At 40.2% G+C, this 26363-nt stretch overlaps 1 protein-coding gene across 2 annotated transcripts in view; it reads right to left on the bottom strand.

Annotated features, from left to right (window-relative positions):
* secisbp2l (SECIS binding protein 2-like) overlaps window positions 1–26363 on the bottom strand; it is an 81973-nt gene that overhangs the window by 5613 nt on the left and 49997 nt on the right. The window contains exons 8-16 of one of the 2 annotated variants that reach the window (XM_060853000.1): window positions 23586–23744; window positions 22934–23056; window positions 22516–22683; window positions 21521–21662; window positions 18823–18992; window positions 16973–17111; window positions 7275–7437; window positions 796–1016; window positions 257–411 (exon numbers count right to left, since the gene is read on the bottom strand). In XM_060853000.1, coding sequence (XP_060708983.1) covers window positions 257–411; window positions 796–1016; window positions 7275–7437; window positions 16973–17111; window positions 18823–18992; window positions 21521–21662; window positions 22516–22683; window positions 22934–23056; window positions 23586–23744 — 1440 coding nt within the window. The remainder of the gene's footprint in view (window positions 1–256; window positions 412–795; window positions 1017–7274; window positions 7438–16972; window positions 17112–18822; window positions 18993–21520; window positions 21663–22515; window positions 22684–22933; window positions 23057–23585; window positions 23745–26363) is intronic. The other variant, XM_060853002.1, reaches the window with a different exon arrangement.

Below are 26363 nucleotides of genomic sequence, written 5' to 3'. Positions count from 1 at the left end.
TTTGAAAATGTCTTTAATTAATAGCTAATTTGTTTATCTTGTATTTAGTTTCTGTAGCACATGACTTACTTCTTCCTATTGTTGTTCCTAATATATTATTTTCAACTGTCTGATTAGCAAAAAAATCCATGTATAACAATTGACTATACGCAACTTTCAAGCAAAGAGCTAAGTCAATTAACAGAAATGAATTCCACTGCATAGGTTCTGTGCTAATGTTAAAATAAGTGGCACAACTGAAAAGCTAAAAACATACCTCAGCACCACTGTAGTTGAAGATTCCCACAACACTTACAGGAACAAGTTTATTCACACATCGACCAAGAGCTTTACGGCCAAGAGCAAAAACAAAAGGAATTTCTTGTTCCCGAGCCATGGCAATCACATTGTACAAAGCTTCATCTAGTCCACCTGAGGACAGAGCAGAACAATAAGGATTTAGATTACTTGGATTACTTACAGTGTGGAAACATGCCCTTCAGCCCAGCAAGTCCACACGGACCCTAACCCACCCAGACCCATTCCCCTACATTTACCCCTTCACCTAACACTACGGGCAATTTAACATGGCCAATTCACCTAACCTGCACATTTTTGGACTGTGGGAGGAAACCGGAGCACCGGGAGGATACACATGCAGACACAGGGATAATGTGCAAACTCCACAGAGACAGTTGCCTAAGGCGGGAATTGTACCCGGGTCTCTGGGGCTGTGAGGCAGCAGTGCTAACCACTGTGCCGCCCACAGCGTCATTTCAGCACTTCATGCTTGCAAGAACATATTAGCTACTGTACCTTTTGACTGAATTTTCTCACAGTTTGGAGAGATGATCACACATTTAATTTTTTTTAGTTTCATGTGCTTTGTCACTTCACGTAAACCCATAACAAGCCTTCTCTTCATTTTGGCTTTGATTGGATCTTTCTGGTAAATTCGTTCTTGAAAACGGACAAGTTCTTGCAACAACAAAGTCACACATTCATCAATGTCTTTACTAAGTACTTGGTTGCAGTATCTGGCATGGGGAAAGAATTAAAATGAAAATAAAATTATTTCCAAACTGTTTTTTAAAAAGTGTCAGAAACCGCAGTATTAGTATATGATTAAGAAAGGCGGAAATTGTTTTAATGACTTAAAATTTTAACGAGCATTGCTGAATGAAATGAGGTATTTCAAATTGTTGGCATACACAAACAACTTAACATCTAGGAATCTGTATCAATACACTTTTTGGAAATTGGTTGTTAACTTCGCTATGCTGACAAGTTATGCTTTCCAACATAAATTAAACAAACAATTGTTTCTTGCTGAAATAAAATTTTTCAAATATTTACTCCATTTTACTGTACTTGCCATGGAAATATTTCCAACAAAAGACAAAAATATTTAATCTATTTAATCATTTCTATTAAGCAAACACTGCACAAAGTATTTGAAAAGGAAACTTTTCCAGTCTAAATATTCTCAAATGATTTTTTCCATTAGCCAAGCACACCTAGAGTACAGTGTGCAGTTTTCATCTCCTTATTTGAGAAAGGACAAACTGGCACTGGAGGGGGTGCAGAGGATCTTCACTAGGTTGATTCCGGATTTGAGGGGGTTGGTTTCTGATGAAAGACTGAGTAGACTAGGATTTCATTCTTTGGAATTTAGAAGAATTGGAGAGGGAATCTTATAAAAACATGGAAAATTATGAAGGGAATAGATAAGGTAGAAGTAGGGAGGATGTTTCCACTGGTGGATGAAACTAGTGGCAGGCCTAACCTCAAAATTAGGGGAAGAAGATTTTGGACCAAATTAAGAAGGAATTTCACCAGAGGCTTGTGAATCTGTGGAATTCCATGCCCAGTGAAGTAGTTGAGGCTTCCTCATTGAATGTTTTTAAAGCTAAGATGGAATTTTTTTTTGAACAGTAAAGGAATGAAGGTTATGGTGAGAGGGTGAGTAAGTGGAGTTGAAGCCACAAAAAGTCCTGAAGAAGGGTTACACTCAAAATGTTGACTTTTCCACCTCCTGATGCTGCCTGGCTTGCTGAGTTCTTCCAGCCTCCTGCTGGTCTATCTTGGATTCCACCATCTGCAGTTTTTTTTTGTCTCTAGCTACAAATAGATCAGCCATTTTCTTATTGTTTGTCAGAGCTGGCTCAGAGGGCCAGGTGGCCCACTCCTGCTCCGATTTCTCATGTTTTTATGTTAACAAAACAATACTGAACATCAATTGCCAATCCAATCAATCCATGTTCCCAGTGAAAAAGCATGTTGCGACTTACACATGCATGACAACTGTTCAACATATGAATGTCAGTCAACTTTTCATAATTAGTACTTTTCTAATTTGGAAATTTAAGGCCGATTCATCTGAAAATCTAAACGTTTGCCAGCATGCTACTTTATGTTTTACTGCAACGCAAGTGCAGAGTTCGGTGATCTCAGGACTGATACTAACCAGTTTATTTTTAAGAAATTAGAAGTGTTATCTCTAACATTTTGCACGAGCAGCATATAATTAATTATGACAAACGTCTGATATGCTATGCTTCTCTTAGAAAGGTATATCAATGAAAACAAATGGTTTTAAAAATGCCCATTTTATAATGGATCCTGTTATTTGACAAAACATCACTGATTTGATTCCCCTCTATTTTGGAAGTTATTTCTTTATTTACTCAAAACTTAACATTAATTGATTGGGAGATGCCGGACTGGGGTGTACAAAGTTAAAAATTACACAACACCAGGTTATAGTCCAACAGGTTTAATTGGAAACACACTAGCTTTCGGAGCGATGCTCCTTCATCAGGTGATGAAAGCTAGTGTGCTTCCAATTAAACCTGTCGGACTATAACCTGGTGTTGTGTGATTTTTAACTTAATATTAATTGATACACTAATGTGCACTGGAATTAAAAATACCCCATTAGAAGTTTCTATTCCTTATTAAAAACAGGGGTATCTTGTCAAGCTGTACATTGACAAAATCAGTGATAAACAGAACATGTTGAATCAAAATATTTCCTCTCCTACTCTAACACAGTGGGAAATGAAAACCAGGAGCCTTCATTCACTGAGGAATATAGCAAAGACTCTTTACTCAGTCCTTACTCCAGTTATTTAAATAGCAGCACTTATCTGAAAATGCTATTAATCGAGTTTACAATCAATCAGCAAAAGGCAGATTCAAATTGGAATCAAGCATCTTTTGTAAATACACATAACATTCACATTAAAACTTTGAAAACCATTCCTAGAATACCTTTTTCACTGTTGTTATTAAATTATCTTGTACATGAGCATATTGAAACTTGGAACTCAAGATTTGAGATGGTGGCGGATTAGATTAGATTAGATTATTTACGGTGTGGAAACAGGCCCTTCGGCCCAACAAGTCCACACCGACCCGTTGAAGTGCAACCCACCCATATCCCTACATTTACCCCTTCACCTAACACTACGAGCAATTTAGTATGGCCAATTCACCTGACCCGCACATCTTTGGACTGTGGGAGGAAACCGGAGCACCCGGAGGAAACCCACACAGACATGGGGAGAATGTGCAAACTCCACACAGTCAGTCGCCTGAAGTGGGAAATGAATCCGGGTCTCTGGCGCTGTGAGGCAGCAGTGTTAACCACTATGCCACCGTGCCGATAGGGGGTATAAAAATTCTTTAACCTACTACCCAAATTCAGAACAATTCAGTCCTACATATAACACTAGCTTGCTAGTACATCACTCCAAAGAATGTGCAGTGCATGTAACATCTTTTTAGAAACTGTTTTCCTGAGGCCAATTTAGTCAGCTAATCTGTATTCAAAATTTAAGAGATCGTATTAATTTTCATGATTTGGAGATACCGGTGTTGGACTGGGGTGTACAAAGTTAAAAACCATACAACACCAGGTTATAGTCGAACAGGTGTAATTGGAAGCACGCTAGCTTTCGGAGTGTCACTCCTTCATGAGGTGATAGTGGAGGACTCAATCCTAAAACATAGAATTTATAGCAAAAATTTACAGTGTGATGTAACTGAAATTATACATTGAAAAATACCTTGATTGTCTGTTGAGTCTTTTATCTGTTTGAATACCATGATAGTTTCACTTCTTTCATGTGTAAATCACAAAATCTTTTTTTATTTAAAAAGTTGCATTCTCAGGTTGGCTGTAACAATGGGCGATAGCTAGACAATATGTCTAAGGTGTTAGCCCCCTGTGTTCTCTGTCTATGTCAAGATGTTTAGTTTGATTCTAATCTAAAAAGTGAGATAACAGAGTTTTACATGAATTCATGAAGTTTTTGAGCAAAGTACAATGTAACTCTGCAAGTACAAATTCACCCCACAAAATATACGTGTACATGTGGGTCTGTGTGTGCGCACTTGTGTGCGTCTGTCTGGGTTGGGGGTTGTGAGTGTGAGAGAGACTGTATGTGTGTGTGCAGTGAGTGTAGAGTGTCTTAAGTGTTCTGACAACTCCATACAACCATGTCACGTTAGGTGCTGCAAGACGTGTCAGAGTGTGGACATAGATATCACCATTACCTCTCACCTTGTACATGGCATGTACTCATGTGAGTCTGCCAACGTTGTCTATCTTATATGCTGCAGGCAAGGATGCCCTGGGGCATGGTACATTGGGGAAACCGAGCAAAGGTTACGACAATGAATGAATGGGCACCGCACAACAATCAGCAGTCAGGAATGTTCCCTCCCAGTTGGGAAACACTTCGGTGATCCAGGACATTTGACCTCGGACCTTCGGATGACCATCCTCCAAGGTGGACTTCGGGACAGGCAGCAGCGAAAAGTGGCCAAGCAGAGGCTGATAGCTAAGTCCTCCATAGGGAGGACCTCAACCGGGACCTTGGGTTCATGTCACATTACAGGTGACCACCATTTCACTACACACACACACACACGCATCCTATCAGATACTTACACCACTCTACACTCATGCATATACACATACACTGTCTCCCCCCCACCCCAGACAGACAGACAGACACACACACACTTTGTGGGGTGAATTTGTACTTGCAGAGTTACATTGTACTTTGCTCAAAAACTTCACGAATTCATGTAAAACTCTGTTATCTCACTTTTTAGATTAGAATCAATCTAAACATCTTGACATAGACAGAGAACACAGGGGGCTAACACCTTCGACACATTGTCCAGCTATTGCCCATTGTTACAGCCAACCTGAGAATGCAACTTTTTAAATAAAAAAAGATTTTGTGATTTACACATGAAAGAAGTGAAACTATCATGGTATTCAAACAGATAAAAGACTCAACAGACAATCAAGGTATTTTTCAATATATAATTTCAGTCACATCACACTGTAAATTTTTGCTACAAATTCTGTGTTTTAGGATTGAGTCCTCCACTATCACCTGATGAAGGAGTGACACTCCGAAAGTGTGCTTCCAATTAAACCTGTTGAACTATAACCTGATGTTGTGTGGTTTTTAACTTTGTATTAATTTTCAGCTTACATCAATTTCTCCAACTTTGTATGATTACGTTTCAAGAATTCTGAATAAATGTTTGGTATAGTATATGCTACTGATAGAACTATTCATAGGCATTTACAAATCATTCATCAATATCAAACACCTATACAAAAACATCCATACAAAACAGAGAAATGTTTTATCTAGCAATCATTCCAACTTACACAGTATTACAAATTGCAAGCAGCTTCCACTCATGACATTGAATGGAAATCCATTTACATTGATAACAACATAGCTGGAGATTGCACAAACCACACTTCAAACACAAAGGCAACTGGTAAATATCAGCAATATAGATGTTCTAGCAATGTAGGAATGTAGCAAATAGGCACAGGAGTAGGCCATTTGGTCCCTCAAAACTGCTCTGCTATTCCACTGAATCAAAACTGATCATTTATTTTGTTCTATCCTTTATCCCTTGATATCTTTAAGATCTAGACATCTATCAATTTCTGTCTTGAATATACTCAATGACTAAGCTTCCACTGTGACAGACAATTCCAGAGTTACACAGTTTCAGCAACGAAAATCTTCTTCTCTAGTACTAAATGACCTATTGCTTATTCTGAAACGAGTCATCTGGTCCAGACAATCAACCCCTCATTCACCACCCACCCAAAACAAGAGAACAACTCTGTATCTACTCTGTTAAGCCACGTAAGAATTTTATGAATTTCAACAAAATCATTTATCATTCTTCCACACTTGAAAGGAGACGTGCCCTATCTCCTTGATCTTTCCTCATTGGGAAATTGAGATTTCCCAAATATCATCTGGTGAACCTCTGTTTCACTTGGTTACTCCTGCAATCAAATCAAAGATGAATAGATCATTTGTATTTAAGAACTCTTGGGCCATGACGTCTGGGTTGAAGACCCATCTGCTGCAGACACGTGTCAAAATGTGCCCAGAGAGATTGATTTCAAGTGACCATAATTTACCTTTCTAATTGCTTGCTGAAACTGCAAACTTGTTTTTAGTGACTCCCTAACAAGGACAGCTAGGTTAATTTGAACAACAACAGTTCCTAATCTCTCACCATTCAAGAAATCCTGCGTATTTGTTTTTCCTATTAAAGTTGATCACTTCACATTTCCACATTATATTCCATAGACTCAGACTCTTACAGCGCATGTGCCCATGCCAAATAAAGATCGAACTACACAAATCCTATTTTCTAACTTGGCCACAGCCAACTGAGATATTCTGACATGTTCTTGCCCACTGACCTAGCCTGTCTAAATCCCATTGAATCTTCCTCTCACCCTCCTCATAGCTCACATTCCCACTTTTTTTGATCAACAGCAACTTGGAAGTACTACATTTGGTCCCCACATCCACATCATTGATAGAGGATGCAAATATCGGAGGTCAAGCACTGATCAATTAGTCACAGCTTGTCCACTTGAAAATGACCTGTTTATTCCTACTGTTTACAACCCATTAACTAATTCTCAATCCCCGGCAGTATATTAAACCCAAACCCATGTGCTCAAATTCTGCCTACTAATCTCACCCCTCTAGAACATCTAGTATTACAAGACAGTTCTGTGGAACAGGCTACTCCTTTAAAATTTGGTGTAAAGTCAAAACTTAAAAATACTTAAACCGCCATTAACAGCCACTTTGACTGAAAGACTTCCAACTAAACTTTATTTAGAAATAAAGAAATTCACTTTTTTCTTCACAAAAAATTACTGTCACAGAAGTTCAATCGATGAAGTGACAGCTTTATATAAATGTTCCTAAAATGCTTACTCTCTGAAACGTCTGCTGTGAATTTTTGTGATCGTCGAAGAAGCCATTGGACTGCCAACTCCTGAGCTGACTGGAGACCCTTGTGAAACTGGTGTCATACTATATGGCGAGTTCTGGCTTGCAGGAGACAGAGATGTGTCACTGGGAACGCTCAATCCAATATCTGAAATTAAGAAAACTTATGAATCAGACCAAACCCCCTGAAAACATATTAAGAAGATAGATAGAACCTAACATTTTTCATTTTTGAAGTGTAGGGCGCTGCATTCCAGATGCAATTTGGTAGCTGAAACTACTTGACTTAAAAGCAAAACATTTTATTGTTGCATTACAATTAAAATACAAACAAAATAAAAACAAAAGAATTGGCTCAATGGTAACTCAAGCAAAATACTTGAAATAATATGTATCAATCACTACTAATTAATTGTTCCAATGTAGCAACATCCCAGAAATATACCATTGGTAAAAACAAAATCTGTAAAATGGATCGCCTCACGTGCAATTCTGCAGCAGGCAAAGAACCCCAGCTTTTAGTTGTGACAGAGAGAGAAATAAGAGACTCCACACACTCGGGACCCCAACTACAGTTAAATTAAAATTAAAAAATCTGGGTTCTATGGGAGCGTGACTCCACCCATTCAAGGGTGCTTCCATGATACCAACCTTTTAAAAAAAACCAAGGCCTCACAAGCTATTTATTTTATTTGCTTTGACCAGACCACTTTTCATCTATGGCTCAACCTTTATTCATTAAAAAAAACAAAATATACCTCTTAAAGCCATTGTTTCGTCACAAAATGAACTAAACTAGTTTGCTCTTTTTTTCAAAATTAAAGCTACAGTACTTCAACAAATGTTAACATCTGCTCATTTCACCACCATCTGCCGTGATGTTACAATTATTTACTGAATGAATGGTCTTCTATCTATAAACGTAGTCAGTTTCCATATACATCCCACCTCGGAGCATGGAAGTGATAGAACAAAACAGACATTCAACTAAAAGCACATTGCAGTTATTTAGTTGGTTACCTTCCTCACATCATTACATTCAGCCTCCTTCTGAATTATACCATCGGTTAGTTAAACACGAAGTCAGTAGATGACTCAAAATGTTAAAATAAGCAATGCAACAAAGTTTAAAAAAATAATAGCTCAAGCAGGATGAAGTGAAATGGGAGACTGAAGGACGAGCTCAGCTAAAGTTCAATGTGCAAACTTCTAGTTGACGCTTGAGAAGCACGCTGTCTCTTTGGTGCAGGGTTTGGACATAAGACCAAAGCAGTTTATAACTGGAAGGGAACTCTGAATACTTAAAAACAGACTTAGCTTATCACAATGCATTTCCAAACCAACTATTTCCTCAGCTGCCAAATTAAGACACCATACTTGACAGAAGCTTGACTTGCAGATGCATCTACTGGCCATAAAGTAATCATAACAAATGTCAAAAAAACTGTAATCTTGCCAAACTCTTAATTCACAATTGGACACAATTTGTTACTCTGAATGTAGTGACAGATTTGTCATGGGTTCATTATTTCCCGCAGCTGACTGAGCTTCTACACAGCTAAGCTTTCAAATTTAGTTATGGCACTTTTGACCATAACTATGGGGTAAAGGCAAAAAAAAAGTCTTCTGTTATTAGAATAACTAGGATTTCTTGAGCAATTGTTAGAAATAACTTAATTCTGGGTAGAGAGTGGCCTTATAGTCAGTCAGCTTTACAGAAAAGCAGTCTGGGCAGGGTGTACAGCTGGTTGGGAAGAAACAGAGTGACACTGTAGGAAAACCAAGGTAATCTTACCCTCCTGCAGGAGTAGAGGCTCCAATGGGGAAGGCTGATTTATAAGTAGTTAGGGCAGGTCTTTTTCTGGTTTATTGTTTCCAAGGACTGGATTGTGTAGTAGCAAGCAACAGAGAGGGCCCTAGAGAAATTGACATTATTTGATATTATGCAGCTTCCAAAAGGCTTAATTGAGAGGGGTATGTCATGGCAGGTGAGCTGAAAGCAGTGCTGTGCTCCTCCTGACCTATTTGGGAAAATAGGAATATTTCCATTGCCTGAGACCAGTGCATGTGCAAGAAGTGTCTTCAGTAAGCCTGGATTAAGGAGTGGGAGCAATGGATGGGGACACTGTGTAGCATCTGTTTAGCTGACAGAACTGTGGATAGCATGTATAGAGAGCTGTCCACACTACATATGCATACCAGGAATAAAATAACGACTAGAGTAAGATTAGGGTCAATCTAGGACAGTAGTGGGAAGTTGTGCATGGAGTCCGAGGAGATAAGGGAAGCACTAAATGAATATCTTTCTTCAGTATTCACACTGGAAAAAGACAGTGTTGTCAAGGAGCATACTTGGAGAAAGTGAGGACTGCAGATGTTGGAGACCAGAGTTGAAAAATGTGGTGCTGGAAAAACACCGCAGACCAGGCAGCATCCGAGGAGCAGGAAAATCGACATTTCGGGCATAAGCCTTTCTTCAGGAATGAGGCTGGTGTGCCAAGCAGGCTGAGATAAAAGGTAGGGGGGAGGGAATTTGGGGGAGGGGCGCTGGGAATACGATAGGTGGAAGGAGGTGAGGGTGAGGGTGAGGGTGATAGGCCAGAGAGGGGGTGGGGGCGGAGAGGTCGGGAAGAAGATTGCAGGTCAAGAGGGCGGTGATGAATCCTGGGGTTGGGACTGAGATAAGGTGGGGGAGGGGAAATGAGGAAGCTGGAGAAATCTACATTCATCCCGTGTGGTTGGAGGGTTCCTAGGTGGAAGATGAGGCGCTCTTCCTCCAGGCATCGTGTGGTCAGGGTCTGGCGAGAATACTTTGGCTACTAGGCTAAACTGGATTGAGGTTCATAAGGAGGTTTTCACAATTCTGGAAATAGATTACTGTGAAAATAGGTAAGTCCTCTGGGTCAGACAGGATTTATCCAGCGATTCTCTGGGAAGCTAGGGAGGAGATTGCAGAGCCTTTAGCTTTGATCTTTATGTTGCCATTGTCTACAGGAACAGTCCAGAAGACTGGAGGATAGCAAATGTTGTTCTCTTGTTCAAGAAGGGGAGTAGAGACAACTCTGGTAATTATAGACCAGTGAGCCTTGCTTCGGTTGTGGAAAAAGTGTGAGAAAAGGTTATAAGAGATATGATTTATAATCATCTAGAAGGGAATAAGTTGATTAAGGATAGTCAACATGGTTTCATGAAGGGTAGATCATGCTCACAAACCTTATTGAGTTCTTTGAGAAGGTGACCAAATGATGGTAAAGTGATTGATGTGGTGTAAGACGTTTGATAAGGTTCCCCATGGTGGGCTATGGAACAAAACATGGAGGCATGGGATTGAGGGTGATTTAGTGTTTTGGATCAGAATTGGCTAGCTGAAAGAAGGCAGAGGGTGGTAGTTGATGGGAAATGTTCATCCTGGAGTTCAGTCACTAGTGGTGTACTGGAAGATCTGTTTGTTTTAGGGTCACTGTTGTTTGTAATTATTATAAATGACCTGGGATGAGGGTGTCAAAGGATGGGTTAGTAAAGTTGCAGACGACACTAAGGTTGGTAGAGTTGTGGACAGTGCTGAAGGATGTTGCAGGTTACAGAGGGACAGAGATAGAGAGAGCTGGGCTGATGTGGCAAATGGCATTTATTGCAGAAAAGTGAGGTGATTCACTTTGGAAGGAGCAACAGGAATAGAGAGTACTGGGCTAATGGTAAAATTCTTGCTAGTGTAGATGAGCAGAGAGATCTCAGTGTCCATGTACATAGATCCCTCAAAGTTGCCACTCAGGGGTTGATAGGGTTGTTAAGAAGGAATACGGCATGTCAGCTTTTATTGGTAGAGGTACTGAGTTTCAGAGCCACGAAGTCACGTTGCAGCTGTACAAAACTCTGATGCGGCCGCACTTGGAGGATAGTGAACAGTTCTGGTCACCGCATTATAGGAAGAATGTGGAAATGTTGGAAAAGGTTCTGAGAAGATTTACTAGAATGTTGCCTGGTATGGAGGGAAGGTCTTATGAGGAAAGGCTGAGGGACTTGAGGCTGTTTTTGTTCGAGAGGAGAAGGTTGAGAGGTGACTTAATTGAGACATATGTAAAAAAAAAGGATTATATAGGGTGGACAGTGAGAGCCTTTTTCCTCGGATAGTGATGGCTAGCACAAGGGGACATAGCTTTAAATTGAGGGGTGATAGATATAGGAGAGATGTCAGAGATAGTTTCTTTACTCAGGGTAGTAGGGATGTGGAACACCCTGCCTGCAACAGTAGTAGACTTGCCAACTTTAAGGGCATTTAAATGGTCATTGGATAAACGTATGGATGAAAATGGAAGAGTGTAAATTAGATGGGCTTCAGATTGGTTTCACAGATCTGCGCAACATTGAGGGCTGAAGGGCCTGTAGTGCGCTATGTTCTAATGTTCTATGCTCCTGAGACAGAAAGGATGAATGCCAGGCAGAGTAAAAGGACTAGAGAGGCAGTGAACAAATCTCCTGTGGCCATTCTCGTAAAAACAGACATGCTACTGTGTATAGTGTTGTGGGGAATAGCCTTTAAAGGGAAGACAGCAACAGCCATGGCACCATAGTTGGTTTTGCTGCACAAGGGAAGAGTAAAATGTGTGGACATGTGATAGTCATATGGGATTCAATTGTAAGGGAAATAGACAGACATTTCTGTGGCCACAAATTAGATTCCAGGATGGTATGTTGCCTCCCAGGTGCTAGGATCCAGGATATCTCAGAGCAGCTATAGGACATCCTGAAGAGGAAGGGTGAGTACCCAGTGGTCATCGTACACATTGGTATCAATAACATGGGATAAATGCAAGGCATTACATTTTGGTAAAACAAACAAGGGCAGGAATTATACTATTAATGGCAGGGTCCTGGGTAGTGCTGTAGGACAGATGGATCTAGGGGTTCAGGTACATAATTCTTTGAAATTTGCATCACAGATTGACAGGGTGGCTAAGAACATGTTTAGCATGCTTGCCTTAATTGCTCAGGCCATTGAATATAAGAGTTGGCATGTCATGTTGAGGTTATACAGACATTGGTGAGGCCTCTTCTGGAGTACTGTGTACAGTTCTGGTCACCCTGGCAAAGGAAGAATATTAAATTGGAGAGGGCTCAGAAGAGATTTAACAGGACGTTGCTGAGAATGGGGTTTGAGTTACAACAATAGGCTGTGACTTATTTTCACTGGACCATAGGAGGTTGAGGGGTGATCTTATAGAAGTTCATAAAATCATGAGGGGCATAGACAAGGTGAATAGCAAAGGTTGGGGGAGTTCAAAACTAGGGGCATCCTCTTAAAGTGGCAGGAGAAAGTTTTAAAGAAGACATGAGGGGAGCTTTTTTTAAACTAAACTGTGGAATTCATGTGGAATGAACTGTCAGAGGAAGTGGTAGATGCAGGAACAGTTACAACATTTAAAAGACATTTGGGAAGTACATGAACAGGAAAGATTTGGAGGGATATGGACCAAATGCAGGCAGGTAGGACTAGTTTAGTTTGGGAACATGGTCAGCATGTGCTAAGGTCTGTTTCCATGCTCTATGACATTAGGCTTAAAACAAAAAGGAACATTGGAGTTAGAGAACAAGCTGAAAAGTGCAACTTCAAAGAAGTAGTGATCTCCAGATTGGATTTGATTATTTACAGTGTGGAAACAGACCCTTCGGCCCAAAAGTCCACACCGACCCTCCTCTGGCAACTCACCCAGACCCATTTCCCTACATTTACCTCTTCACCTAACACTACGGGCAATTTAGTATGGCCAATTCACCTAACCTGCACATCTTTGGAAACCAGAGCACCCAGAGGAAACCCACGCAGACATGGGGAGAATGTGCAAACTCCACACAGAATTGAACCCGGCGCTGTAAGGCAGCAGTGCTAACCACTGTGCCACCGTGCCGCCCTAAGTCAGAATAGAAAAAGTAGGATGTATCAGATGAACACTGGGCTAAACAGATGGTGAAGGGGAAAATTTCAGATTCTTGGAGCATTGGGACTGATTCTGGGGGATGCTGGACCAAAATTAACTGGACAGGTAACATCTGGGCAGGACTAGGACTGATACCATAGAGGGAGTATTTGCTAGAGTGGTTGGAAGGGCTTAAACTAAATTGACTGGGAAACTAATTCAAGGAGTCAGAGGAAAGGGAAGTCAAGAACAAGAACAAATGACAGAAGAGGGAATAAGAGAAGTGATAGGCAGAGGAATTAAAGGCCAGAATTAAACAGGCCACTGTAAATAACTATGAGAATGGGACCAGAAACGTCAAAAAGGCAAGCATTACGGCTTTGCGTGTGAATACACAATGTTCTAAATAAAGTGAATGAATTAATCATGCAAATAGATTCAAATAGAAACAGGTATGACACACTTGGAATTATTGAGATTTGGCTACAGAGTGACTCCATTTACCAACCACAGAGAAAAAGAACTGGAAATGATATCACTCACCGTAACAGACAAATAGAAAGTGGGACAGAACACTAGCATTTCAACTGAGGCTCACTGATAATGTTACCTAGCATGGTTTACAGCTCTATGACTCAATACTGGAATTCCTCAAGGATGAAATTAGTAGATTTGATCGGGGAGCCAGTGGATGTGATTAATTTGGACTTTCAGAAGGCATTTGACAAAATCCACATAAGAGATTAATGTATAAAATTGAAGCACATGATGTAGACAGGATATCTGTTAGCAGACAGGAAACAAAGGGTAGGAATAAATGGGTCTTTTTCTGAATTGTAAGTGAGGCTCCATAGGGATCTGTATTAAGACTCTAGATATTCACATGTGTTAACTATATAGTTGAGAGAACTAAACTTAACATCTCAATTGGCAAATGACACAAAGCTGGGTGGAAGGGTGAGCTGTGCAGAGGAAACAGTGATGTTGCAGAGCAATTTGGACATACCAAGTGATCGGGCAAATGCATGGCAGATGCAGTATAATATGGATAAATGCACGGTTATCCACTTCAGTAGCAAAATAGGAAGGCCAATTATAATTTGAAGTATTATTCTTATTTTTTTTGTGGAACTGAAAGGAGCTAAAAATACTGGTTTTAATGCTGTAGTCAGGATAGGAGGAAAAAGTGAACAGATTGAGAGCATCCAGAGCAAAATACAAAAGTAGTGATAATGATGGTAAAGACAAGATGGAAATGCAAAATAACTAAGTGTTAGCAGTGAAAAGGAGAAAATGGGTCTGCTCTGCTGTAAACAATGTGAAAGATCACAAATCTGACATGGCTGGGAGAGGTGCTGTTGTAAGAATAATAGAGTGCAGAGGTCATATTCTGAAGTAGTGGAACTAAACCTTACATTTCTGTAGGCTGTAAAAGTACCTGCTGCAAATGTGTTGCTGGTCAAAGCACAGCAGGCCAGGCAGCATCTCGGGAATAGAGAGTTCGACGTTTCGAGCATAAGCCCTTCTGATGAAGGGCTTATGCTCGAAACGTCGAACTCTCTATTCCCGAGATGCTGCCTGGCCTGCTGTGCTTTGACCAGCAACACATTTGCAGCTGTGATCTCCAGCATCTGCAGACCTCATTTTTTACTGTAAAAGTACCTGAGCAAGCTTAACCATCTAGACCTTACTAGGCCTTACTAACTGATTGCAAACTTGTTTTTTAAAGTTGCCTAAAAAAGCTACCTGCAACTTAAACTGATTCATATGTGGTTCGTTAGGCCCCTCACCCTAAAGATAAAAAGCATTAACCATTAAGAGGTTACTCAGCATCAAGCTACAATCTGGGTAGGATATTTGTTTGTTTAGATTGCTACCCAAAGTTAGATGTCTATCATGTCCTCGGTCAGCACTAAGGCAAGATCTTTCCGTTGCGTTCCTAAATATAAGTTTTTGCAGAGGGTATTTGGGCTCTCTCCATTTTGTTCTTGTAGTCATTCAACAAGTGAGTAACAATGTCACACATTTAAAAGGTCTGAGGCACCACAGCTGAACCCTAGTCCTTGCCTAGGTCCATGGACAAATATATTCAGCTGGATAGCAAATGAACAAAGTCCATCAGAAAGTGGTCAGCACATAGTGTCCTTGAGATGCTTTGGGTAAAGGAGAGGGCGGATCCTGCAGAGCAGTTCCCTGGGCAGACTGTCAAAGTAATTTGGCAGAATGCCTCATCACCAGAACCATCCAACAAGCACCAAGACATGGCTTGGCTGGTAGTGAGAAGGGCTCTGCCTATGAGATCCTTTATGTACCCCCGGATTCTCTGCCGCACCGCACGCTGCCCTCGAAGTGGCTGTGGAGGGGACAAGACTATTACACGCCTCCTTCTGGAATGTCCCAATGCAGAGGAAGGCTGGAGAGGAATGCAATGGTGTTTGTCGAGGTTTGTCCCGAGCAGTTCCGTGATGCGGGACTCCGTGCTCTACGGTCTGTTCCCTGGCTCGCACACCGAGATGAACATCAACTGTGCCTGGAGGATCATCAACTCGGTCAAAGATACTCTTTGGTCTGTCCGAAACCTGTTGACCTTCTAGCTGAAGGAGTTGACCCCAACTGAGTGTTGCAGACTGGCACATTCCAAGACTTCGTGCCGCAGAATGCGCTGAAGCTTGGGGCAGCTGCCGCCAAGGCGTGGTGGGGAAAGACCAGTGTAAGGTCTGCCTACCTAAGAAGAACAGGGGGCCCACTCAATAATCAGGCCCCGCTGGGGCTTCAGCAAAATACTTGGAAGGTCAATGTACAGACTTGTATATACGAATGATTAATCCCAATCTATGTAAAGAAATGGAATGTATGGCATCACCAATTGTATAGATAGCAAAATAATTTTATGAATAAAGTATATTTTAAAAAAAAATAAATTCTCTCTCGCCAACTCAAAGGCTGGCATCAACTGTAGTGCCGTTTGCCCCATTTGATGCAAGTTAACTTATTACAGACCACAGTCTGAACCTAGTACTTTTCTGGTTTCAGGAAACATGAACAGAGACTCCATAGGAGAAATGTGACCTTTGGAAATGGTTGTATATTTCAGTGATGTAAGGTATTTGACAACAGGACAAAGAAAATGTGAATGAAGCTAATTTTCTTACAGGAGTGAAAGAGGGAGAGCAATGTAGACTGCTTAAGATCAGAAAACTGTATGTCCAGCTTTTAAAACCAGATGAATAAATGTGTTTTTTTGTTTTGAAACAGAAATCCTTATTTACACCCTCAGTTTAAAACCCAACACTTTACGACCTCAAAACTTTAGAAAAACTTTAATGGTGTGGGAGCAATTAGAACAAAATTTGCCTGCCTTTCACACTGGTCTTGAAGTATTCACAAATAATGTATCATTAATGAAGTCCAGCAGCACTTCCAAATAAGATTTTCATTGTATATGTTCTGCGGAGCTGACAAAATAAGGGGTTTATTTTCAGGGCTTTTGCAATAAAAATGGTATTTAACCACCTAATTTCTTATTGGTTAAAAAACAAAAATCCTTCATTGACAGCTGCCATTATGTCACTCAGTCCAGTTCCATTTTTAAGAAAGCTAGTCAACTATTATCAGCTACACACGCAACATTTGCAGAAGGCATTCAAAGAGTAGTCAAATGTCAGTAAGCATGCTAATTTCATTCATAAGCTAGAATGATAATAAAATGTAGACTGTCCAAATGCTGTTGCACAGAAAATCTCCTTTCCAACAGTCAAGATAATTTACCTTCCTGCGAAACCACTTCCTGGGTCATAGACTGCTCCTCCGAAAGGTTCATTTGTTCATCACCCGGTTCCTCTGATCCTACAACTGTTGATTCTATTGAAAATCTATTTTTCTTTTCTTCTCTTTCCTTCAGGATAATCTGTCACGAAGAGGAAAAGCTTTAATGTACCCACTGGAATGCTAGCTAGGATACAGCATCAATGTAAGAGAACTGGATCTGTTAGGACATATTTTCTCGAGATTAGAAGAACGTGAGGCATCTCAAGACCTATAAAATTCTAAAGAGGACTGGATGGGATAAACACAGGGATGATGCTCCCGATGTCTGTGGCAGGCAGAATCAGAGGCAATAATATCTAAGGATCGAGGTTGACCATTTAAGACTGAAAATTTCTTTGCCAGAGAGAGGGGAGCCTGGGAAATCTTCACATTTCCACAGAGTGCAGCTGAAATCAAAACACTGAATGTTTTCAAGGAGGAGTTAGATCCAGTCTTTGGGTTAAAGTAATCAATAGCTATGGGAAAAAAGTGGAAACAGCCATGATCATATTGAACAGAGAATGACATACTCTTGCTTCCATTTTCTGGCTTTCTATAACTTAAAGGCAAAGTTGCCATATTCCCAGTGAACCATAGGTCTGCTCTCTTATTACAGAGGGATGACTAGTGGCAAATTTAACCTGAGGGTTACCATACCTCAGGGAGAGAGAGGTGAGGTTGAGAAGGTATGGTGACCTCAGCTGGTATGTGAATTGAACCTATGTTGTTGACATCACTGTTTCAAATCAGCCACCCAGACAGCTGGAGGCTTCTAATAATTAGCTTCCATGCAAAAAAATCAATTCAATGCATTCTTTAGGGCAGCCCAAAACAAAATTTACATGCAACTTACAAAAATCTTCATGCTGTTCATCTTTCAAATCCCACCATCAATAATCTTCTCTACTTCATTTAGCTAGATGAACAGGGATGACCAGTGGTTTGCTGAAAGCTACAGTCACAGCTGAAGACTAGAATTCATGTGATATTCTCCCTATGAAAATGGGTCACTTATTTACTACATCCCAACAAATTCATGAATTAGAAATATTCAGGTTCCCGTATCACTCAAGGAAAGCATATGGTTGGTCAGTATACATGTCATGGAAAGAACTTCCACTTGACTACTCTTCACAAATACAACAAACCTTTTGTTAACTCTAGGACAGAGGGTGCCAGTTGATCAAATAATCCGGATAATCAAAGGTCTACATGAACAATGTAAAAACCTATACTAAGCAAAAGGAATGTAAATTAGAGAGTATTCACGTTACTGTTAGACTTTATTTACAACATAAATTATTTAACTAATGCAACTTTGCCTAAATAAGACTTGCCAGCATAGAGCCTTCTCACTCTCAACTGACTGCTGGGACATCGTGGAATTTGAGAAGAAATAGTCTTGAAACTGAATCAACTGTGTGGCCATTTGATTGAATAAGTCTATTAACATGGAGATAAATAAATTTAAAAGAACTATAATAGGACAGAATAATACAGTAAACTTCGTGGTATTTGAGGAATATAATTTTTGCTGGTTTATTGAGTGCGCCAGTTCATTAGATGCCGAATAAAATGAAGTTTGCTGTATGTTCGTTTATTTACTACAACTAATTTTAATGAAAAGCAAGCAATTTTGCTAGAACTGAATTGTTTGGGAATTTATAAACTCACTTTTTATCTTCATAGTATCTAACATGGGAAGAGAAAATTTGCTTTTGATTATTGTTAGCTCCTACTAACCGAAGAAACAAATGCTTCGGATTTTCTTTTCTTCTGAATGTGCAGCAACTACTCAAGTACGGTTTTACCTTTTTAAGTGCAGTTGGACGCTTTGCTTTTGGAATCTCCCTCTCCTTCCCTCGCTTTATCTTGGGGGCACCAGAATCCAACGGATTATGAAATCCAATAAACTGCTGATTTTTATGTAAAGTTTTCATGTTCCCACAGTCTTTGATAGAAAGAGGGGTACTTGTACCAACTGGAAAAGAAGAAAATGTTGATTTGTAAAATATTCTTTCGACCAATGTGATTTAAAGAATAATTCTAGAAAAGCAATGAGATGTGTCAAGAAAACAGGAGTTTAAACTGTGGAACGTGGGACACTTGTTGATGCAATCAATTAGCACATGGTCCTTATTTGTCTCGATTTGGAGATGCCGGTGTTGGACTGGGGTGTACAAAGTTAAAAATCACACAACACCAGGTTATAGTCCAACAGGTTTAATTGGAAGCACACTAGCTTTCGGAGCGACGCTCCTTCATCAAGTGATTGATCGAGCATCTGATGAAGGAGCGTCGCTCCGAAAGCTAGTGCGCTTCCAATTAAACCTGTTGGACTATAACCTGGTGTTGTGTGATTTTTAACTTATTTGTCTCAGGGACCTTGGCTTAAATCCATCACTATTAATCTGGACTGCTTCAAGATGACCATCATCATCTTGGGGCCAAAGGAAAATCATGCGGAGTGCCTCAATGACTATCACCTGGCATCGACCATTATGAAGTGCTTCAAGAGGTTAGTAATGGCATACAACTCCAGACTCCCAGATTGCCTGAGCCACTATAATTTACCTACTGTCACAATAGGTCGACAGCAGATGCCAACACCCCAGCCCTACATTATTGAGATATTCCAGAGATGAATAAGGACACCCCCTCCCCACATTGCCATGTCAGACTTCTAGTTATTGACTTTAGCTTCACCTTCAACACCACAATTCCAACCAAACACATCTGAGCTCCTACACCTAGGACTCTGCTCCTCAGTCTGCGACTGGATCCTTGACTTCTTGGTCACAGACAGAAATCAGTAAGGATAAGCGACAACACCTCCTCCATCACAGCCCTGAACATTGGTGCCCCACAAGGCTGCACACTCAGCCCCTTACACACTCACAACTATGGCCAAATTCAAATGTAACTCAATTTACAAATTCACTGATCGCAGGAGAGGGAAAATCCACTTTGCGTGCAGACCACTTGCTTACAGATATTATGGCTGTCTTTAGCCAAAGAGGGGCTACCCATAATGCCACTGTTACCTTAACTTGGCCATACTCAGGAAGAGCCATTACCAAAGCCTTTACTGACTGAAGCAACATTTTACTTAGATGACCTGCTGATGAGATTCACTGCCTCACAATGGCATTGCAGCTCCTGAAGCTCCGAGGGCGCTCAGTCACCACAATTTCCATGCAGACTAAATGACACCAGGATGCTGGATATGAATGCTCACTGCCCTATGAAACTATTGCTGCCAGGACGCTGAATATTAGCACCCATTTCTGTAGATTAACCAACCTCCTGTTGCCATTGTTAACTGACCGAAACTGCTGGACTAGCAAAATTGTTCCTATCAACTGTGATTGAAACTGCATTGTCTTGTAATTAACATCGATGTTTTGCAACCTTATTAGAACTGACTGTACCTGAAGCTCAGGGAAAAGGGCTTTTGACTTGGTGTGCAAAGTGCCCGTTTTGCTTATGAGAGGTCAATCTCACTTCCCATGATATCGTGAAATAAACCAGTACTTGTCAATTTCACAAGATGCGTGTACATACTTAATTTATGGTTGGACAATTCCCCGACATTGATGACAACATCATAGTCGGCTGGATCTCAAACAATGAAGATACAGAGTACAGGAAAGCGTTATAAAGCTGAGTGGCATGGTGCAAAGACATCAATCGCTCCTTTAATGTCAACAAGAAAGAAAGTAGTGGTCATTGACTTCAGGAAGTGGAATGGAGGACACGCCCCTGACTGTATCAATAGTGCTAAGGTGGAGGTAGTTAGAGCTTCATGCTCCTAGGAGTAAATATCAGGAGCGATCTGTCCTGACCCATCCACGTCAATGCTATAGTAAATAAAGCACAATAATGCCTCCCCTTCCTCAGAAGGCTAAGGAAATCTGGCATGTCTACAATCACTCTTACCATTTTTACAACTACACCATTGAAAGCATCACAGCTTCATATGGCAACTACTCTGCCCAAGATCATAAAGTTGTGAATGCAGCCCAGTCCATCACTAAAACCAGCTTTTTCATTGCTCAGTCAAGATTTCCTGTTGCCTCAGGAAAGTAGCCAACATATTCAAAGGCCCCTCCCACCCCAGTTATACTATCTTCCATCAGGCAGAAGATACAGAAGTTTGAAAACATGCATAACAATACTTTTCACTGTATCTTGGTATGTGAGACAATAATAAATCAAATCAAAAATTGGAATGGTCTTATATAAATTCATCTAAGTCGTCAATTCAGTTCTATTCAAAGAAAGCACACAATTCAGCACATACAGACATTAATGCAGTGTAGCACAGAAACTAAAAAGAATTAATCATATACAAATATAATTTTAAAGGACCAGCATGGTATTTCTCAGTGTGCATTCAATTTGCATACACGCAATTTGCAAGTCCTTTTCGAAATAAAGAAATACTATAGGGATAGAATTGCCTGAGAAAGCAAAATTAAACAAGCTAAGCTGTAAAATTTACCATACCAGAGTAGGATAGAGGTTTTGTGTTAGTCAGTTGCTTTGCCTTCATGGCTTGTTGTTGTTTCTCTAGTGCAGCTAACATATCACCAAGATCCAGTTGTACAGGGGCTTTACTCTTCCTCCCTGCTGCCTTATTCAGAGCCTCCTTAGAAAAATATATAACATAACAAGACCAGGTACAAAGAGCAAAAGCTGTTGTACAGAACTGTATGTAAACAACCACATCTCCTAAGATATTTCAATTAACAGCAGAAAAAGTAGTCTTTCAGCATTCTTCATAACATTTATAATATCTTGAACTAGGGCGACACGGTGGCACAGTGGTTAGCACTGTTGCCTCACAGCTCCAGAGACCCGGGTTCAATTCCCGACTCAGGCGACTGACTGTGTGGAGTTTGCACATTCTCCCCGTGTCTGCGTGGGTTTCCTCCGGGTGCTCCGGTTTCCTCCCACATTCCAAAGATGTGCAGGTCAGCTGAATTGGCCATGCTAAATTGCCCGTAGTGTTAGGTAAAGGGGCAAATGTAGAGGTATGGGTGGGTTGCGCTTCGGCGGGTCGGTGTGGACTTGTTGGGCCGAAGGGCCTGTTTCCACACTGTAAGTAATCTAATCTAAACCCTGTAATAGTATACTGATAGATTAGATCTACAAAAGCATTCCATGGACTTGAAAGTTATTTGGGATCAGAGGCATTTTTTGTTTTGGAAGGAGAAATATAAGCAGACACTAGTATGAAAAGCATCACATTCTTAACATTTAAGTACAGAACAGTCAAAATTTCCTGATCTGCCATTGATCCTACATGTAGCAAAACACGCATTAAATGGCGCAAGAAATTTGCAGATATCAAAATTCACCCAAAATTACTCAAAAGTATATTCATGCTAATAATTTAAATTCATCACATACTCTGACTTGATATCATTGAAAATAATATCCGAAACAGGAAGAAAGGAAAGTTACATATACCTCTTAAGAATTAAACATGAAATACTCACCTGGAGCTTTTTCTGTTCCATGCTAATCTCTGAATACTCCTGAGCAGTAGCAAGGGCTGCAGCCAATGCTTTTTTCCTTTGACTTTTAGCACGCTTTGGAATAGCTGTAGTTATAGGAATAGGTGTCTGCACTATGTTGATTGGAGATGTTTCTGGAAGATCGCCCAGCTAAAAAAGCAGAAGAATATTATTGATGAAAATAATTAACATACAAATTTCTTTTTCAATTATCTGATAAAGTACAATTTATTCAACAGCAAACATATGAAAAAGGTAAAACCAGGTAACACTTCAGTTGTCTTTTTCAAAATGATGTACTTTTCTATCCTAAATTTTGCCTCAGTGAAAATAAAGAATTTTAAAACATTAACATTTTGCTCAAGGCATGCATATAAATGAAGGTGGATACAACACTCACCCCGAGTTGCTTTTTAGAAAGTTGACAAATGGGAGAATTTTTATTCTGAGTATTATCATGGGCTACAGCTTTGCTCTTGGAAACACCAGCTCCAATGATCAATTCTGGAAACTCACTGTCATCCTGCATAAAACAGAGATTTGTACACTTGCAAATTTTTATACAAGTATTTACAGGTAAATGGTAAACAACAGTGATCAGCTATTACAATGGGTGCTGTTTGACAGGAATTGATTTATCCTGTGCTACTGTATAATGTGAAGCCTTCACAGTAACTCACATAATAATACTTGTAAAAAACCAGAAGACAAGCTTTTGAAGATGGGAATTTAATGTAATCATCCCAGAGAGATTCTTTGGTTTCAATGACACATGAGCATAAAATATGCCAAAAAATAATAGGAAGTAGGAGTTGGTCCATTTCTTTACATCATTTCAGGAGTGTTGCTGGCTTTTATTCAACATCGCTCTAGCTTTTATCAGCCAACTTGGCATAAGCAAAATATTTGCCTCAAGAGCTTCCTGATCTGCATGGCACAAAACCAGATCTTATGTGGCACTAACTCGAATGAGGCATCAGATAGCAACAAGCTAGGATTGCAACTAACATGCTTACACATTTTACAATGTGACTAAATTAAATCTTCAATACCTCAAAACATAAAGAATCAGATTTTTGATCAGTTCCAGTCATATGCCCACTGACAAACTGTTGCGTTTCAGACGACTGTCCTGCAGTCCAATCTCGATTCTTCTGATGGTTTGACATTCTTTGTGAAGACAAACTTTGCACCTTTCCTCTGGAGTTATCCTGCATATCAACAAAGCCATGGAAGAAAAACTGCATCACTGTAACACTATTTATAGTGTGACATTGTTCAAGTGCACATTTTCCTTAAAATTGATGCAACTTGTACCATTACATGCTGCAAAGTTTTCAGGAACAATTGTACATCTTTATTATTACCGTCACCAAACTGAATTGCACTTTATTTTCGAAGCTTCACCCCTATTAAAATACTATGGTCAGTTTCCTAATGGACTTAGTGTATTTGTGCCTCTGCTACCTTGGGTTTGGCTGTAATGTACTAACATCAGCTGATATTCAGAGAACTGTTTCCTCCAAAGTGAGAAAGAAAATGGAGAACCATTCACTTAAAGTCTTAAGAGATCAATAACTATTTTGCATTTTTTTCAACTGTTACAAGTTACTTGAAGTTTTATTGCCTGTGTGGTTACCATTTTCTGTACATGAAGTATACGAAGATACTTTTGAAGTTGATCTCTCAAATTAAAAGTAAAACTTTTAAATACTCCCAGAAATAGTCAAATTGTGACTGAAATACCATAATCACAAACCCATAAAAGGCAGACAGGCAAATAGAAGATTAATGTTTTTAATATTTTCCTTTAAAACAAGCCTGTGTGTTGTTTTAAGTAGTCAATGAATTATGTACATAAGGCTAATCAGACATCACTCATATTAACCAATAAATTGTTGTAATTGTAAGTTACACCGTGGCGGCACGGTGGCACAGTGGTTAGCACTGCTGCCTCACAGCATCTGTAGACCCGGGTTCAATTCCCGACTCAGGCGACTGACTGTGTGGAGTTTGCACGTTCTCCCCGTGTCTGCGTGGGTTTCCTCCGGGTGCTCCGGTTTCCTCCCACAGTCACAAAGATGTGCGGGTCAGGTGAATTGGCCAAGCTAAATTGCCCGTAGTGTTAGGTAAGGGGTAAATGTAGGGGCGGGTCGGTGTGGACTTGTTGGGCCGAAGGGCCTGTTTCCACACTGTAAGTCTAATCTAATCTAATCTTATCTAGTTAATTGGACATTTACATGGAGTCTGAAAGGTGCTCAACATGGCAGTTAACCTCCAAGTTGGAATTTATGAAACAAAGTAATATAGCATAATGCAATGACAGTAACTCTTGCTAGTCTCATCATTTAACATTTTCTAGTTTACGGTTTCAATTTTTTTGTACGGGTTCTTAAAATTCTTTTAACATGGTTCAAAATGCAGATCAAAAGGGAGAAGTGGGAAAAACCTCGATTTAGTCAGAGATTAGGATAAGTTAATGGTCTAAATGAAGGAACTAAAGGCGTTCTGGTTAAGTTTGCAGATAAAACAAAAATAGGTGGGAGAGCTAGTAGTATTGAAGAGTTGGGGAAGCTGTAGAAAGATTTTAACAGGTTAGGAGAGTAGGCAAAGAAGTGGCAGATGTAATGTGAGGTCATGCACTTTGGCAGGAAGAATACAGGCATGGACCATTTTATAAACGGGGAGAGAATTTATAAGTTTGAAGTTCAAAGAGACTTGGGAGTCCCAGTCCAGGTTTCTGTTAAGGTAAACTTGCAGATTGAGTCGGTAATTAGGAAGGCAAACCCAATGTTGTCATTCGTCTCGAGAGGACGAGAATATAAAAGCAGGGATGTATTTCTGAGGCTTTATAAGGCTTCAGTCAGGCCACACAGTTAGAGTATTGTGAGCAATTTTGGGCCTCAGACCTCAGGAAAGATATACTGGCCCTGGAGCGGATCCAAAGGAGGTTCACAAGAATGATCCCAGGAATGAAACGCTAAACATGAGGGATGTTCAAGGACTCTGGGACTATACTCGATGGAGTTTAGAAGAATGAGGGGGATCTGATTGAAATTTTCAGAATACTGAATGGACTGGACAGAATGGACGTTAGGAAGATGTTTCTGTTGGCAGAAGAGATAAGGACCTGAGGGCACAGTCTTAGAGTAAGGGGAGGACCTTTCAGAATGGAGATAAGGAGAAACTTCTTTAGCCAGAGAGTAGAAAATCTGTGGGATTCATTGCCACAGAAGGCTGTGGAGACCAGGTCATTAAAACAGAGATAGATAAGTTCTTCGTTGACAAGGGGATCAAAGGTTACGGGGAGAAAGCAGGAAAATGGGGTTGAAAAACCCTATCAGCCATGATTGAATGGAGAAGCAAACTTGATGGGCCAAGTGGCCTAATTTCTGCTCCTATGTCTTCTGGTCTTATGGAGTTAGTATAGGTACTGACTTAAATGCCAGGATATTAGTCATCAAAAGCAAAATATTGAGATGTCAGAAGAATGCTTGAAATTCTCAGGTCAGACTGCATCTGTGGATAGGGAAAAGGTTCATGTTTCAGATTGAGATGGCCTTACATCAAGCATAGAGTCAGAGTCATACAGTATGGAAACAGACCCTTCAGTCCACCTCAATCAGACATCCCAATGTGACCTAGTCCCATTTTCCAGCACATGGCTCATAGCCCTCTCAACTCTTCCTATTCATATACCCATCCAGACACTATTTAAATATTGTAATTGCACCCACCTTCACCACTTCCTCTGGCAGTTCATTCCAATCATGCACCACCGCCTGGCAGCTCATACCATACACCTTCCGTATGGAAAGGTTATCCCTTAT

The sequence above is a fragment of the Hemiscyllium ocellatum genome, chromosome 39, assembly GCF_020745735.1.
Source record: "Hemiscyllium ocellatum isolate sHemOce1 chromosome 39, sHemOce1.pat.X.cur, whole genome shotgun sequence".
NCBI lineage: Eukaryota > Metazoa > Chordata > Chondrichthyes > Orectolobiformes > Hemiscylliidae > Hemiscyllium > Hemiscyllium ocellatum.
This window is presented reverse-complemented; position numbering and strand designations above follow the sequence as displayed.